This window comes from Schistocerca piceifrons, chromosome 2, assembly GCF_021461385.2.
Source record: "Schistocerca piceifrons isolate TAMUIC-IGC-003096 chromosome 2, iqSchPice1.1, whole genome shotgun sequence".
Taxonomy (NCBI): Eukaryota; Metazoa; Arthropoda; class Insecta; order Orthoptera; family Acrididae; genus Schistocerca; species Schistocerca piceifrons.
The window spans coordinates 580,830,393-580,847,538 of record NC_060139.1 but is presented as its reverse complement, the minus strand read 5'-3'; the positions used below and the strand labels follow the sequence as shown (position 1 = coordinate 580,847,538).

At 40.3% G+C, this 17,146-nt stretch overlaps 1 protein-coding gene across 1 annotated transcript in view; it reads left to right on the top strand.

Moving 5' to 3' along the window:
• LOC124774960 (TATA-binding protein-associated factor 172) overlaps positions 1 to 17,146 on the top strand; it is a 307,412-nt gene that overhangs the window by 124,777 nt on the left and 165,489 nt on the right. The window contains exons 19-21 of the mRNA XM_047249684.1: positions 6,622 to 6,744; positions 6,853 to 6,963; positions 16,812 to 16,965. Coding sequence (XP_047105640.1) covers positions 6,622 to 6,744; positions 6,853 to 6,963; positions 16,812 to 16,965 — 388 coding nt within the window. The remainder of the gene's footprint in view (positions 1 to 6,621; positions 6,745 to 6,852; positions 6,964 to 16,811; positions 16,966 to 17,146) is intronic.

Genomic DNA, 17,146 nt, shown 5'->3' with positions numbered 1-17,146 from the left:
TGTATGTTTGTGTTTGTTTGTGTGTCTATCGACCTGCCAGCGCTTTTGTTCGGTAAGTCACCTCATCTTTGTTTTTATATATAATTTTATTATGAGGTATAAAAGAAATTTCTGAGGATGTGGGAATCAAAGTAGTGTAAGGTAGTGTCTGGAAGCTATGAGGAATTGGTAGGATCTTTGCTTGTTAGTGGTACTGCTAAGTTGGACTAATATGTAAATAGTACAGGAAGATTTCTGAGATGGTGATGAAAGTTTTAATTTGACTGTTGGAGTGCGGGGTCCTATGTCTCACAGATGACATGCAGGAAAATAATGTTTAAGTAAGGATTTTGGGAAACCAGAAAAGGTGATTCTGGAAGGTCTGGTCTTTGGTAGTATTATCAAGACCAGTGGCGGAGGGTTAGGAACTGGTGCATTTAGAAATGGTGGAGAAATAGTGGCATCCAGAGATGGTGATTTTTATGATTGGTCTGTTGGTAGATATACAACAACTTGACAGGATTTCAGGATGAGCTTTCGTGGCTGGACTTTGGTTATAGCAAAGGCATATTTTCAGAACTGGTAAAGATCGAATGAGCAAGAGATCTAAGCAGCAACAATGAGGATCAAAAATGGAGGAAAAGGCGTTAAAAAATATGTTTTGAAAGAAGTTATCGTTGTGCGAATACTATATGGAGATGAGTTTCATGTTATTACTGAAGTAGAGAGAACAGTGTGGTACGTGGTGCTAAAGGATAGGTAAATAATTATAAGAAAGGACATGCAAACAAAGAACTGCATATATGATCGTAAGTAAATCTTCACAAGCTCCATTTTGCTGTAGAGTGTGATTCGGCAGGTAAAGATGAAATCTAATAGAATAAATTGTGAAGCAGAAGCACAATGCTTAGTGAAATCGATCTCGTAGCCAGGAGAAAATGGTGGTATCACACAGTAGTCCATTACAGTGTTGATGCAATAATTTTCAGTAATGAATTTCATGAGTTCTTTAAAAAAATCACAGGTGTGTGACAGCAAGTAAAAACTTGTGAAAAAAATTGAACTTGATATCTGGGCACAAGTAATCAAGCTATTTTATGACGTGCTACAGCCACAATTTATACATCAAAATGTGTGTTTTTGTGAAATCTTTCCTTTGTGCTCACCCAGAAAAAGCAAAAGTAGATGAACGTGGTGGATTAAGCCAAAAACTGTTAAATAGGGTGGAATCTTAACATGTGGGGGAGTGCATTTTCCTTCCGTAGTCAATGGCAATGCATTGCACTCTGCTGACACGAGTACAATGACCTCTAGTCAACTTCTCCTTGTTCATTGCATTGAGCAGTTGAAGTGGAACGTTCTGCAGTATTGCCAACTACACCGCTTACACTTCAAACTTGTCACGTGCTATAGTGTAAACAAAGCAGGTTTTGTGAAATCACGTATATATATACACACACACACACAAGTTTTGCTTCACATGTGGAACTTATTTATACCAATGAATATGAAATAAAGTTAAGCCTGCTGTGATTTCAGTGTTTCTTTCTCCCAGCAGTCCGTTACATTTATAACAATCTGTCTGCCATCACAATGCATTGAACACCGTTGAGGATTGAAACAAAGATGAACAAGCCATTACACAACTGTTCACTGAACATGTCCTGTTAATTATGGTGCCACCCATAGCAGATGGAGGAGCCTACATTGGCTGCAGTTGGTAGAGGCACAATAACTTCCGGATTCTGTTGACAGGCTCCGAGCAGAACTACTGTAAGTAAAATTAATGCACAGTAGTGAGGGTGACAAGGTGTAACTATATACATTAAACCTAAGTGGAAGCCGTGGTCATTCCATTTGCTGTACTGACATACACTGGTCACCTCAGCTGTACTGTGGAACAAGCCGCCAAGTAATCTTGGTGAGAAGCCTCTGCTTTAGCATGATGTCACCATGCTATACAGCTATTGACTGCAGGTGGTAAACAAATAACCAAGATGTAACAAACATCCAGTGTTGTAATCCAGCAGTTTTCACAGTAGTTCACACCTTTCAGATTATTTCACCATGTGCGCTATAAATTTTTGCTAGTTTTGAGGTGAACGTAGAATGAAAGAACCCTCAAAACTGCCTGTTTTAAGATATAATTTGTGGCAGTAGTATTACTGGTGGCAAAATCCACTTTTTTTTATAATAGGTCTATTATATGACATACCATTTTGAAATTTCTTTCTTATTTGTTTCTGGATTTGTGAACTGCTTATGTCAGTTGCCATTATGAATGTTGTTAAAATTGCTACCTAGGAGGAGGAGAATGAAATTTTGTACAGATTTTGATTTGCAGCTTTTGTGTATGTTTATAGTTTGTAATCCAGTACATTAGGAATTTTTAATGTTTCATAGGTTAAGGTATGTAAACTTACTATGTAGTGATCCATACAAAGTGGTTTTGGCCACTACAGAATGGGGGTAGCGATAAGCATTGAGGGGATGGGAAAAAGAATCTCATGCAGGGCGAAAAACATATTTCTCTTGCAGAACAGCTCATGTGCACTGTTGTACCAAAGACTATAAATTACACAAAATGTCAGCACTCAGAGATGGAAATTTTGAAAGTACTTGTTCACTCTACAGACTGCAATGTAAAAGAAAAATAAAATGCAATACGAAGTTTTCTGGACAGCAATGATGAATAATTCAAACTTAATGTGGTGGACTTGCCACGATCTGCCAACAGCCACTAAGCTCTAATAGGAAAAGTGACACAAGATGAGGACTTCCTTGCACATAAAATACAAAAGAAAAGTCATTTGACTCAACATCCACAAATTAGGCTATTAAACTGGATTGTTGATAGTCAATATATGAAATATAAAACAGATTTGAGCTATAAGTTTTATTTACAGATTAATTATTTAGTAATTACAATACAGTATTCCTAATTACAATACAGTATTCTTAACCCAGTCCAAAATATTAATTTGTTTGGATTTTTCATGCTGCTTAAGTAAATAGTATTTGTGTCCAAAACTTGATAACATTGCTAGCATATTGGCTTTCACATGAAATTGCTGCCCTGTAGTGCCTGAAAGAAACTCACTTTTTCGGGAATTTCTTCATTAGATTCCTCCCTCCTCCTCCTCCTCCTCCTCTTCTTCTTCTTCTCCTCCTCCTCCTCCTCCTCCTCCTCCAGCACCACAATTAAGTCTGATACGCTGTTTCACTATGTGGCCAATAGAGTCTATTTCGCATACACTTGAATTTGCATCACATGAAACAAACTTGCTGAAATCTAAGTCTGCTGGTCACACTACACCCCAGTCTTTCCCTTCTTCTTCATCCAGAACATTAGGCATGTCGATGTAGTCTCCCTCATGTGTCGGAAAATGACATTTTCTAAAGCAGTTTTGTATTGTGTTGAGGCTTATCCTATTCCACACCTCCGGAATAAAGTTAAGAGCATCGAGGAGATCTACCTTCAGTGTGGATGCAGCTTCAAGTAATCCTCCGTCAATCATTGCAATTGCTTTCTGCACTAACTGCTTCTAGTAATTAAATTTAAAAGCATGGATAATCGCCAAATCTAGAGGCTGCAAGTAGCTAGTGGAGTTTCGAGTGGGAGGGGGATATTACTTTAACATTTCTCAGCATATAAAAACTTTTCAGATGTGCAGCACATTGATGAATAGAACTATTTTTTTATTTTTTGCCCCCATTTGATCATTTAACTGGATGAGGAAGTCTTCAAAAATTTTCAGACATCAAGGAATTTGAATTTGCTGTGTGCTTTGTGAGCAACTTTTTAATATTTTTGAGTAGCGTGGTTTTTTAAACTTCACAAATTACAAGAGCGGAAGCTCCTACAGGCCATCTACATTGCAGCACAGCAAAACTGTGACACTCTGTTTCGACATAGTGCCACCATGACAGATGTTTTCATCATATGGCAAAGTTTTATTTGACTGCAGATTATAGAACAGTTCTGTTAAGTCTGCGTTGAAAACATCTTTCACTTCATAGCCTCCAGTCAGTCCCATCTCAACTCACTTTTCCAGTCACAAAACATTTTTTTTGATAACAGTAGCACTTTCAGTGCATAATGTTTTGTAAACTAGATTGTTGCAGTTTTTACATCAGTCTATCCATCCATTGGATGCTCAGAAATGGTCAATTCCCAACTGGGCAGCAATATATAGGGCCTTTTCTTTCAAGAGAGTTCCATCTATGGCAACATTTGCTGTGCATGCTTGCTTGAACCACGTTGCAAGAATTGATTCCAATTAAGTGGCAATGACTTCATCGATCTGTTCTTCTTAGAAGAAGATCTGCGACAGTAGAAGTTCCTGTCTTCACGTTTCTTCACAATAGTATTTAAAGATGTCACTGAAATTCCAAGAAATGCTGTGAACTGTGCAAGAGTCACTATACTAGAGTCAACTTGTTTTTATATCTCCATCTTTTCTTCTAGTGAAGACACTTGGTGTTTTTTGTTGAAATTACTGTTTATGTCTGATGATTTTTCACTTGCACAACTCACAAACACATGGAACAGATGTAGCTACCACAATGAACATGCAATAATTCTTATTCTATTGTTCACTATCTGTGGTTTGTTTGCATCAGGGTAGCCTTTTTTTTATTAATTTTGGATTTTTAAAATTTTTTTTCTACTGAGAAAAAAATTAATGAAAGTATCACACATCGTAGTTTTCCGTTGCAAAAACACAAGACTCAAATAGAAGAGGATTGTATGTAGTCCATCAGAGGTTCATTATAGTCATGCGGCCCCCTCATTAACAGATACCACGTACCACATCATTATCGGAAAAAAATAAGAAAAGTAGGTGTGTCAAAAATGTAATGCTTTAATTGTGAACATTTCTGTCTGTTGGGTTAAAAATTGTACTTGCAAAATAAATTTAGCTTTAAAGTGAGTGGTGGTTTTACGTTTCTGCAGATCCTATTGAGATTTAATGGTTAGCCAATTTTAAGTTCATGATTCAAACTTTCCAAAGCTTAACAGTATAAATGTTGGGTACTATTTGTCAAAGAATGAAAGTTTACACATTTGATGGGTTCTGTTTAAATAAGAAAATTACTATAAATGCTATGCGATGGAGCGTACTTCGGTGAAAAGAAATCGACCTGAACAAACAAATTTTCAGCAGCTACAAGCTAAAGTGCCTTAGTTTAGCAAAATAACTTAGGAAACACAGTATTTTTTATTAGATGCGTTGTAAGTGACTGAAATAAAGTAGCAAAGAAAATATTTTATCACAGCAGCTAAGTGGTTAAACCATAAGCATAAACGTGGACATCTGCTTGATGACATACTTTGTCACCATTTTGTTATTGTTTAACATTTCTCTTATGAGCTGCACTTCATATGCTCACCACACTTCATATTCTCTACCCTGTCAAAGTGTGAGAGAGAAATAGACACATAAAAAAAATGAATTTATTTCGTCAATTGATGTTACACTATTAGAAATTGGCTCAATGAATTTCTGTGCACTATGTAAAATGCAAATTTAAAAGAAAGCCCAGGCGCTACAGTTTCGCTTCATGCATTCTATCGCTGCTACCAATCTTGACAATCTACAGTGTGTGGTGCAAAGTATATACCTTATGAGAGTTGTATATATAGTTGTTGCAACTGTATTGTGTCAGATTTAAACACGAAAGTCTTTAAAATGTGCTATCACATACCCTTGTTCTATTTCCATGTGACATCTCTGCCATAGCACGTGATCTCCATGAAAAGTATATTTGAGCACTTAACAAAATGCTTTGACTCTTAACTGCACTCCCATCATTGAAGGACCACTCCCCCTCTCCACAAATCCAGCAGGCAAGCTCATTTTACGTGTGTTAGTGTGGCGTGGTGGCTACGCTGGCTGTTGAGTGATGTAACAAGTTGTCAGCCAATAAGAGCTCCCTACCTGGAAATGGCCAATGTTTCCTTGATTCTGACCGAGCATATTCTTCGAGACTCGGGGTTTGAATTTAAAGGGTTGATATTGTTGCTGAATACAGCACATCAGAAATACATGTAAAAAGTACATCAGAAATACATGCAAAAAGACAAGGCTGAGCTATAAGCTGCACAAGAAAATGTGGCAGTTGGGCCTCTTCATCACATATTGGCGTGGTCCAAAACACTTCGCACCAAGAGCCATGCTTTTACATTGCTGACACAATGTAGCAGTAGTTGTATCATTATTTTGTGGTGATGCTAAACATTGCAGCTTTTGTTGGCAATGCCGATCATGAATGTCAGCATTTCCTCTTTTAAGTCTCCCCTCCCTGCTGTGGCCTAAAATATTCCCTTAACTCTGCCCCATGTATCTTTTATGCTACTTATAACTCGTTGAGTCACATCAAATGGCGATACGAAGAAAACAGGACAAAGCCAAGTGAGACGTTGGGTAAGAATGTAGAATCAAGGTAAATACTACTAGGAAGAAATGTAAAATCAGGTAATTTGTAGCATTAATGTAATCGGCTTTTCACAGAGACTACATATTTATGTTCTAGAATTGCATAAAACATAAAATTGAAGTTCCACTTTAGTGTTTCTGACCAAGTGATGTGATGCAGAACTTGAGACACTGAACTAACTGCTGTCTTTTTCATTTTCAGGCTACTGAAGGGACAAGTAATGACAGTGGTACTGAGAGCTTGGGGGAAGGTTCTGGCACTGGCACACCTACTAGCTTTGCTAATAATTATGTTGGCATCCTCACACTTCTGAATCAGCAAAGGGTATCTATGATCTTGTCTTTGAGGAACAAAGAAAATGAAATACATATTTTGGTAATGTTGGACACGTCTCTCTGGTTTTCAGATTGTTTATATTCTTTTTCTTTACAGTCAGCTGAAAGAGCAGCATTTCGGAGATCAAACTCTGTTGGCAACCGTGGTCCTGGTAGACCACCCGTAACAGATATTCCCCTAGAAGAACTCTTCGCAACTGAGGATGCTGTATGTGTTACATTATTATCAGAACTTTCTTTAACTTTTTATTAAGAGAGCGCAACACAGTTCTTACACCAGTATTATTACACCTAGAAACTAATGTGGTGCCGAGTACGTCTCGAATTATTATCTTTATTGATGTGAATGTTGTAATCCTTAATTCGTCTTCAGTAACAACAAGCTAATTAATAAGTTTTCTGTCACTTTTCATTTAAGACCACATCGATAATGTTTTGTATATATTTTGACTGTCATTCTTCAAAAAACTGCCACCAGGCTGTATTAGATAATGAATTTTTCACATAAGTAAACTAGTCAGAATTTTTTTTTCACTTCATTAACGTGTATGGGCTTAAGGGAATAAGAAAAGAAAATAATAAGTTATATGAAAAAAAAAGAAGAAGAAAGAACTTTACTATAGAGGGACATACTGTAATTAAAACAGAGCCAGTTTGTTTGGAAGTGCCCATCTGTGAAATATAAATCTGTTGACAGTCAACATTCAATACTGTGTTGCTGTACTGTGTTCTTAGTAATATATTTGGATCCTACATGGCTAACTGTCCACAAGGTTGTTGAGACATTGGTGCTCAAGTCTCTTAAGGATACAGGGTACCTATAAATCGTGGAAAAATCTAAGTTTTTTATGACTTTATTAAATTCTAAAGTCTTTCATGATTACATTGATAGATACATTGTAGGGTTTCAAATGAAAAATGACCTATATATAGCAAATTTTAAAGTTACGGTCATGTATGTCGCCACACGCCCTTTATTTCTGTTACAGAAACCAGTATAATTTCGAAAAGAACTGTGAACTTTCTGTTTCCAGTGATTATATATATGATACATTGTATCTGTTGATAACCATGCACGTTTCTAGTGTCTGTAAATGATTGTCTTTGCTAGTATTTACTTTTGTTTCACTGAAGCAGCTTGTTCATGTGTTACTGGATGTTTGTTGCCCAAGTGCTACATATATTTGTGGAAGTACATATCCTTTAATGTGCAATAAGTACAAACTATGCCACGCATCAAGAAATTCAATAAAAGGAAATTCCGTGGTAACCAGTTCACAAACAAAGCAAGCCATGCTGTGTAAAGTAACCTATGTTATCAGTTCTTCAGGGAAGAAACTCCCACATGGTATGCCTCCTGATGATTCAAATTTTTGTGTTAACAATGACGCTGTTTGTAGTGGATTTGTTCTTGTTGATGTGGGAATCTTATCTTCTTCAGTACAGGAAGTGGAGAAATGTAAACAATATGATGATGTAGGCTGCCTGGAAATAACTGAACAACAAAGTAGCAGGAAGGGCTTAATGCCAAAATTAGTTGTTCTGTGTAGATCCTGCAATAAATTTACCCCGAAAATGACTTAGAACATTGTACATAATTCATATGATGTGAATTTGAAGTTAGTATATGTAGTGCGTACAATAGGAAAAGGAAAAATGGCTGCTCAAACGTTTTGTGGTTTGATGGACCTTCCTCCTTCTCCCAGTAGGTTCAGCAAGTACATAAAAATACTTTTAGGTGCCTTGATGATTATGTCCAAACCATCTAGTTGAAGAAACAGGGACGTTGCTGTTGCACTTGACGGGACATGGGAACATCGAAGACATCTTTCCTTGAATGATGTTGTAAGTGCTACTTCTCTGGAGAATGGAAAAGTTGTTGATGTCGAGTCCTTGTCTTAAGTACTGCCACACCTGCCATGGTAACGCTGAAGGACATATCGAACATCAGTATTCTAAGAATTATGATTGTTACAATGGAAGTATGGAGTGTAATGGAGCTCTTTAACATATTTCAGAGGTCGGTGCCCATTTATGACATTAGATATATGGAGTACCTAGGCGATGCGGACTCGAAAGCTTTCAATAAAATTAATAAGTTCAATGTTTATGGTGATACCTTGATAACAAAACTGGAGTGTTGTGGACATGTGCAAAAGAGGATAGGTGCTAGATTGAGAAAGCTATGAGAGAAATGAAAGGATAGTTGCTATCTGATGGAAACTCTCTGTCTGGCTGAGGCAGATTGTCAGAAACTGAAATAGACCTGCTTCAGAGTTATTATGGATTGGCCATTAGACAAACTGCACCTCTGAATGATGTCACAGCAATGAGAAAAGCTGTATGGGCCACCTACTTTCTTAAGTTGTCCACAGATGACCATCCTGTTCACAAACTTTGCCCTAAAGGAGCAGATTCTTGGTGTGGTTACCAAAAAGCAAAAGAAAGTGGTCAAATGTACCATCATAAGCATTCTCTTCCTGAGCCTGTTACGAATGAAATAAAACCAATTTTTAGAGACCTGAGTGATCCTGTTTTGCTTAGTAAATATCTTCATGGGAGGACTTAGAATACAAATGAAAGTTTCAGCCATTGCATATGGGAAAGATTACCCAAGAATGTTTTTGTAGGACTAAATACATTAAAAGTTGGTGTAATAGATGCAGTGATATGTTTCAATGATGGTGTAATAGGAAGGTTGGAAGTCCTGAGAAATTTAGACATAAAATGTGGCTCTAATATGGAAGATAAATTGCTTGCATGTGACATACAACAGATGCATGAAGCTGAAAGATTTGCTCTTCAAGTTACCAAAGAAGCAAGAAGTGCTACAAGGAATGCCAAGACGAAGCTTGAAAATGAAGAAATGCTGCAGGATCAAGACTTTGCTTCAGGAATGTTCTGAGGCACAGTTTAAATTTGAAAACTTAATAAACCATGGAATAATGTAGATAGAGAGGTAAAAATTGACACACATGCTTGAAATGACATGTGGGTTTTATTAGAACAAAAACAAAATGTCCAACAGATGGCGTTGGACAGCAAAACGTCAGCGACTGCGCATGACAATCGTGTATAAAAGGAGCTGTAATGAGAGAGAGAATCAGATGCGCCAGCAGTTGCAGCATGTTGACGTTACCTGAAAAGGCACTTTTAGTGAAGCTGTATTATCAGAATGGTGAATGTGCTAGTTCAGCGTTACAATACTCTCACCATAGGAAGGGGAGTCTAACGGGTAAAGGTCTGTTGACAAATGCAGCTGTGGTGGGTTGTTGAGACGATAGACCCCCATAGTGGCTGACAGAGCACAAGGCCTAATGCTGCTGAGACAGTTCAGGAAGAAATGGAGACTGTAGCGGGTTCGTCTATGCACAGGGAAGTCAGCGCTCATGCAGTCGCACGTCGCATCAGCATTCGATACACTACTGTTTGGTTGGCACTGAGGCGTACCCTCCGATGCTATCCGTACAAAATCCATCAGCATCATCAACTGTTACCTGGTGATTTAGTGAAGCGGAGGGCATTTGCGGTGTGGGCGTTTCAAAAGGTGGCAGAAGATGATGATTGGTTGAGTAACGTGTTGTGGACCAACAAAGCTCATTTCACGCTCCGAGGGTCTGTCAACGCCCACAACTGCAGAATTTGGGCTACCGAAAATCCTAGAACTGTCGTGGAAACTCCATTGCATGACGAGAAAGTCACGGTATGGGTTGGATTTACCACATCTACTATTATTGGGCCTTTTTCTTCGAGGAAATGCGTGTAGTGCAGGCAGTTCCATTCGTTTGATTCTTGTCTCCTGAAGAAAGAAGTTCATGAATGGATGAGGTGTGCTGAAGCATTTTTGTCTTCAGAGACGAATCCAATTGCTAAAATGGTGATTGTGGGGCTAGACAGTGGTTTGGAGGATTCTGTTCCTATACTGCACAACCCTCACATTACCCTCAATAGTGTAAGAACTGTCTGAAGTCTGTAAATGATACAAGCCAAAAACGAGAATGACCCAACTCCCTGAAAAATCCGGAAACTGCATGCTCAAGGCATGCATTGGTACTTGGCCTCCTCCAGACTGCCCTGCAATGTTTGCCAGAATTCAGAAAGGTGCTGAACCTAGTAAAGAGATCCGGATGCCATCGATCAAGGTGGGGAGGGGGGTTGGGGGTTGTACTGTTGTTTGCAATGGGTGCCTGTAACACACATTGATTGTGTGGATACAGTTGCATACCATCTGTATTGACCCAGCTCCCTCAGTTTCCTGCAAAAAGGCAGCACTTAGTTTTTGAGTTATGTATAAGCCATAATTTATTTGTAGTCGTCAGCTGATCAGATCTAGAATGTTTTGAGTCTTATGATAGTGGTTGAATGTTCATTTGGTGTTGCTATTTGTGTATATTACTTTGACAGACAACTTCCTGTTCTAATATCCTTCCTTGCCATACCTGGTCTAAGCTTCAAATGACCCTTCGAGATATGTTGGCAGGCTGTACAGTGTACACGAGCTACATTGACATGTCAACAGCTGGAGACAAAGTGCACTCTGTTGAATTAATGTTGCAGGTTTACTTGCACCTCCTTTACACAATTTCTTATGGTCAAAAGAGAACTGACATGGATAATGGTGCAAAATTCTCTTTGAGCAGTCAATAATTTTTTTCATAAAAATTCTTGTTTGTGGCTCATAATGTATCTCACATTTGTTTCTCTGCTACCAGATCAATTTATGTGAATGTGGTTAGTTCATCTTGGTGGTAATGATGATCATAATCATAATTACAGTTGTGGCTGAACACATTGTGTAGCCTCTTCAGTTTCATCATCATCGGATTTAACTGCATTCTGGTAACAAGAACCTTATTCTAGCCACCTTAATTTGTGGTTGATCCAAATTGTGTGCGTGAAATGAGGAATAACTGGAGATGATGATAAAACTTATAAAATAATAGAGTTGTATAAGAGGGCATAAAATTGTGTCAGCAGACCTTCAGTATTGAAAATCTTGATAGATGTAGGACTCATTCAAAATTACTGAAATTTGTTGAACTTAACGTTAGCCAACACAGTGTAAAAATTGAATTCAGAGGAGAAACATGGCTTAAGACAGGAAGATGGCATTTAATCAGTGCTGTTCAACTGTGGGTTGGAATATGTGCTGAGAGAAAGATAGGAATATCTAATGAAAGGAAGGTACCACAGTAACCGCGCACCACCACCACCCCCAAAAAAAGGTCAAAATTGTAAGATCCAAAGACAAAATAAATTTTAACTGCTTGGGATTCACTGAGGAGCTAGCTCTGTTGTCCAATGACATTCAGGAACTTGACAATGAGTTAAATCGGGAAATACGAGATGGAAATATCCTTCAAGAAAACAAATTACGTTAATGACCCACCACTTTTAAAAACAAATCATAACATGAAATTGATATCACAGTCTAAATTAAAAAAATAGGAGTAATCATAGACTATATTCTCAATGAAAAGCCAATGTTGCATAATAAAAGAAACAATGTACCAAGGCCCAGTATATCAGCAAGTAGCCCACAGCAGTAAAGGCCTCTCAATTGCCACAAAATTGAAATATTATAAAACAGTTACAGAATCACGAATAACATGAAAGTGAAACTATTACCAAAACAATGTACACTGCATAAACAGATAGAAAGAACACTAATCAGAATGTGTATAGTCAAAAATAGCAAGCAAACAGATACTAGTGATTAGCTTCCTATGTGCAAGAAAATGGAACCAGTAATGAGGATTGTTGGGAACAAATTCTTTACTTTCCTTAGACGTCTAATCAGAATAACAGAAAATGTAATCATTAGGAGAATGATAGATGTCATGGAAAAGTAAAAACTGCGTTAGATGGGTCACAGAAATCAAGGAAGTTATGTTATCAGGTAACTACAAATTACCGTAGAAGATTTAAAAAACAAGACAGTCAAAATAAAAATAAAAATAAAATAAAACTCTGAGATGAACAAACCAGTCAGCAAACTAAGGTCAGCAACAGATAATGAGAAGTGTGATTTCAGACAGAGAAAGAAAGTTGAGATCTGAGAGAGAGAAATAGTGTTGTGGGTTGGCAGGAGAGCCAACACCGGGTACTAGAGGAAGCCGAAAGGCACGCGTTTTAGCTCACGCAGGCTGGCGTGAGGTCTGGAACAGGACAAGGAAATTAAACTTTAGAAAAACGGACATAGCTGGTGGAATACTTAACTTTAATCCATTAATGATGAGTGTTGCTCTTGACGGTACATGATTACAGTATCAATAGTAACTGGTACTGGCACCTTGCTAGGTCGTAGCAAGTGACGTAGCTGAAGGCTAGGCTAACTATCGTCTCGGCAAATGAGAGCATATTTTGTCAGTGAACCATCGCTAGCAAAGTCGGTTGTACAACTGGGGCGAGTGCTAGGAAGTCTCTCTAGACCTGCCGTGTGGCGGCGCTCGGTCTGCAATCACTGATAGTGGTGACACGCGGGTCCGACGTATACTATCGGACCGCGGCCGATTTAAAGGCTACCACCTAGCAAGTGTGGTGTCTGGCGGTGACACCACATTCCTCCCCCGCAAATCGGCGCACGGTTGTGGCATAAGGCTTCCGCCCGCCGTGGGGAGGACCCCATGTTGACATTTGCGACGAGGTGGGGATCCTAACAACAGGCGAGGCTGTGCCACCCGCCCCATGCCATTCGGACCGCGGGGAGCTAGGAAACGCCTGAAATCCTGCTCCAGGGTGCACGCCAACATGCGGTGTATGCGCCCGCAGAGAGACAGGAGGGGCCGAAGGGTCGACCTCCATCGGACTGGGGCACCCGACGGGCGAAGACGACATATGCTCCGGAGCGGACAAGAGTTCCATGTCGGAAAACAACTGGTCACAGGAAGCGATCAGCGGTGCCTGACCCAGGGAGGCGCCCGGTGGTTGCAGCGACGCGTCAACTGCGGGCGTCGCCAGCGGGAGAACAGGCGGCGGTGGTGGCGGCGTCGCGTCGCCATGGGGCAAAATGGAAGGCAGCGTCGGTAACACCTGGGGCTGAGGCGAGCCAGTAGATGGGTCCCCAGGGCGCTGACCGGACGGCACCATCGCTGAAAGCAGACGGGGAGCGGCAGATCCCGTGCGACGACAGAGGCGCAGCTGATTGAGATGCCGACGCACCTCACCAGAGGCCCCCAAAACCAGATACATAGCGCAGCCAAGGCAGCGAAGAATGCACCCTTTGAGCGAACGCCGTGAACCTCGATAGTTGCGGTAGTAGACAACGTCGCCTGGAGCAAAAGCAGGTGTCTGCCACTGCACAGGAACCTGATGCGGCGGATGTAGCAAAGACATCAAGGTTCGATGAGGGCGACCGTGGAGCAACTCAGCCGGCGAGCGACCATCTCGGGGCTGAGAGCGATACGAGGACAGAAAGAGCAATAACGCGTTCTCCCGAGAATGCGACACTTTCAACTTCAACATCTGTGACTTGACGGCAGTTCCTGCGATGTCGACGCACACTATTTGTGGGACGAACACAGTCACCGTTGGAGAGAGTGGCACTGAGCGGAACGGAATTGACTATATGAATTTCCATGGGCGAAGTTTTACGAGCCTGAGTATCCTTGGTTCGATTCCATTTCTGGCGCGAAGCAAAGGGCCTGGAATGATGTTGAGTTTCTGATCTGAGCTTTTTCTGGCAAACACTTTGAACATGTCCTTTTTTATTACAGTAAAAGCAAATAGCTTGGCGTGACGGGTAATTCTCACGCGAATGTCTAGTAGCACACCACGGGCATGATTTTAGCACTGCATTTGCTTGCCGGCGCGGTACACGTGGCTGAGAGACTGGTGGCAGCGGCGCGGTCGGGCGCAAGGACTGTTTACTGTTCCGTGCAGCTCACCCGGCAGGCCGGTTAACCTGACACACGGGTGGCGAAGTTTCAAATGATTCCTGAGCAAAGTCAAGTGTGTCCTACCGATCCAATATGTCCATCACTTGTTGAAGGGAGGGATTTACTAGTTTCAAAATCTGTTTCCTTATATGAACATCAGAAACATTCTGTGCAATTGCATCACGTACCATAGCACAATCCCCTGTAAGGCCTTGCAAGGTTGCAACTCACTCCCGATTAGTCTGACCTGCCGTACGTTTTGTACGAAAGAAGGTATACCGTTTGGCAACTACGTTGACTGATTCTTTGAAATATGCATCTAATGCAGACAAAATTTTGTCATAGGACAGAGTTGCTACGTCGCGTCGGGGAAATAATTTGACTATCACACGGTACATGTGTGCCCCTACGGAGGACAATAAAAAAGGCTGCCGCTCGTTACCTTGAATTCTGTAGGCGGCGAGATGGAATCCAAATTGGCGTGACCACTCCGTCCAGCTTTCCAGGGCAGCATCAAAAGGACGAAAAGTTGGTGCAACTGCGTGTTGTGGCTGCGTTAGCAGTGGAGCGGCGGCTGCCGCATCGTTTTGCATTGCACGTTGACCCTGGACGAGCTGTCCAAGGGCATCCAGTAAAGCCTGCGTCTGCTGATTCTGTAAGTGATAAAATTCGGACAGTACATCTGGAGATGGTGGCGAAGCCATTACACAAGTAAATCAGGGCAGTGTAGTTACGAACGCGGTGTTGCCTCGTCGCCAATGTTGTGGGTTGGCAGGAGAGCCAACACCGGGTACTAGAGGAAGCCGAAAGGCACACGTTTTACCTCACGCAGGCTGACATGAGGTCTGGAACAGGACAAGGAAATTAAGACTTTAGAAAAACGGACGTAGCAGGTGGAATACTTAACTTTAATCCATTAATGATGAGTGTCACTCTTGCCAGTACATGATTACAGTATCAATAGTAACTGGTACTGGCGCCTTGCTAGGTCGTAGCAAATGACGTAGCTGAAGGCTAGGCTAACTATCATCTCGGCAAATGAGAGCGTATTTTGTCAGTGAACCATCGCTAGCAAAGTCGGTTGTACAACTGGGGTGAGTGCTAGGAAGTCTCTCTAGACCTGCCGTGTGGTGGCGCTCGGTCTGCAATCACTGATAGTGGTGACACGTGGGTCCGACGTATACTATTGGACCGCGGCTGATTTAAAGGCTACTGCCTAGCAAGTGTCGTGTCTGGCGGAGACACCACAAATAGTACTGAGGCCAACAGAAAACTGAAAAATCCATTTTATGAAATTGCCTTAACTGGTCCAGTAAAGGCCATTCAACGTCAATATTAAGTAAATAAATAAAAGTTATGTATGCCTCAAAATTTTTTATTATTATTAATATTGTTGTTAAAATTGTTATAGTTTCTTCAGCTTCCATCATTAAAATAATATTATTGTAGTTAAATGTTTTCTGCATGTGGTTTCTCATAAGATTAAAAATTATGGAGTAGCTGAAACAATTCTGGGAGATAAACTGCAGCCACATTCCAATGAAGAAACAGTTTGCCAGAGAGTTTGCAGACTATGAGTGACTGAATGATCCAGAAAACTAAGCAAAATTTAGTAGGAAAATGTATCAGGCTCAGTGGCTAAATGTCGGATTACAAATCCCACAAACCAAAAAATCTTCTTACCATTATATTTCACCTTTGGCAATGACTTGTACATGTGAAAAATGGTAGGTTGCAATGCGTTTCAGATTCTATGTTAAACTGGCTGGGCAAGTCTGTCCAAAGGTCAGAGGGAGACACATGCCTCCTCCAATCAGATGGTGACTAACAAAGTGCTGCAATGTTCAAACCAATATTTGTGTTGATGACAGATTTATCTTAATGCTGCATGCCTTTTTGCATACTCAGTAAATAATTTTCATCTAAAGTATTTTTGAGGGGGGGTGGGGGGGAGGAGCTGAGAGGACTGCTATTAAGGGGACAAGGACTCATGTCTGGGGCACGAGTGACACCTTTAACAAAACTGACCAAGATGGTGAAAACTCCAAGATGACAGTCATGCATTATCAAAGTAATTGTTGATGTGTGTACATATTAACTGTATAAGGTTTCAGATAACATTTGTAAATGTAAGTTCATCAACAGAATATTCAGTAACTGTGATTCATTTCTTCAACAGACTCAAAAACAAAATAAAATACAGCGACGTGGTGCATCGTATGCTTTGACATCCATAGCATCCTATTTTGGCAAAGATCTCCCTTCCAAGCTTCCTAAGTTGTGGGAATACATTGTGGGAAAGCTGATGGAGGTGATAAATCCAAATCACTTTGGTAAGGACCTCACTTAAACTTTCATACATTGTTTAAATTTATTTTTAATTGTCTGACTTTCTAAGCAAACAAAGAGCACTGAATTATGGCAGATTTTATTGTGTTTTGATGTTAAAGGATCATACTCCTCTTGCATTATTTAAATAGTATTTATTTCAAATTCTGCAAGCACATAAGTAAG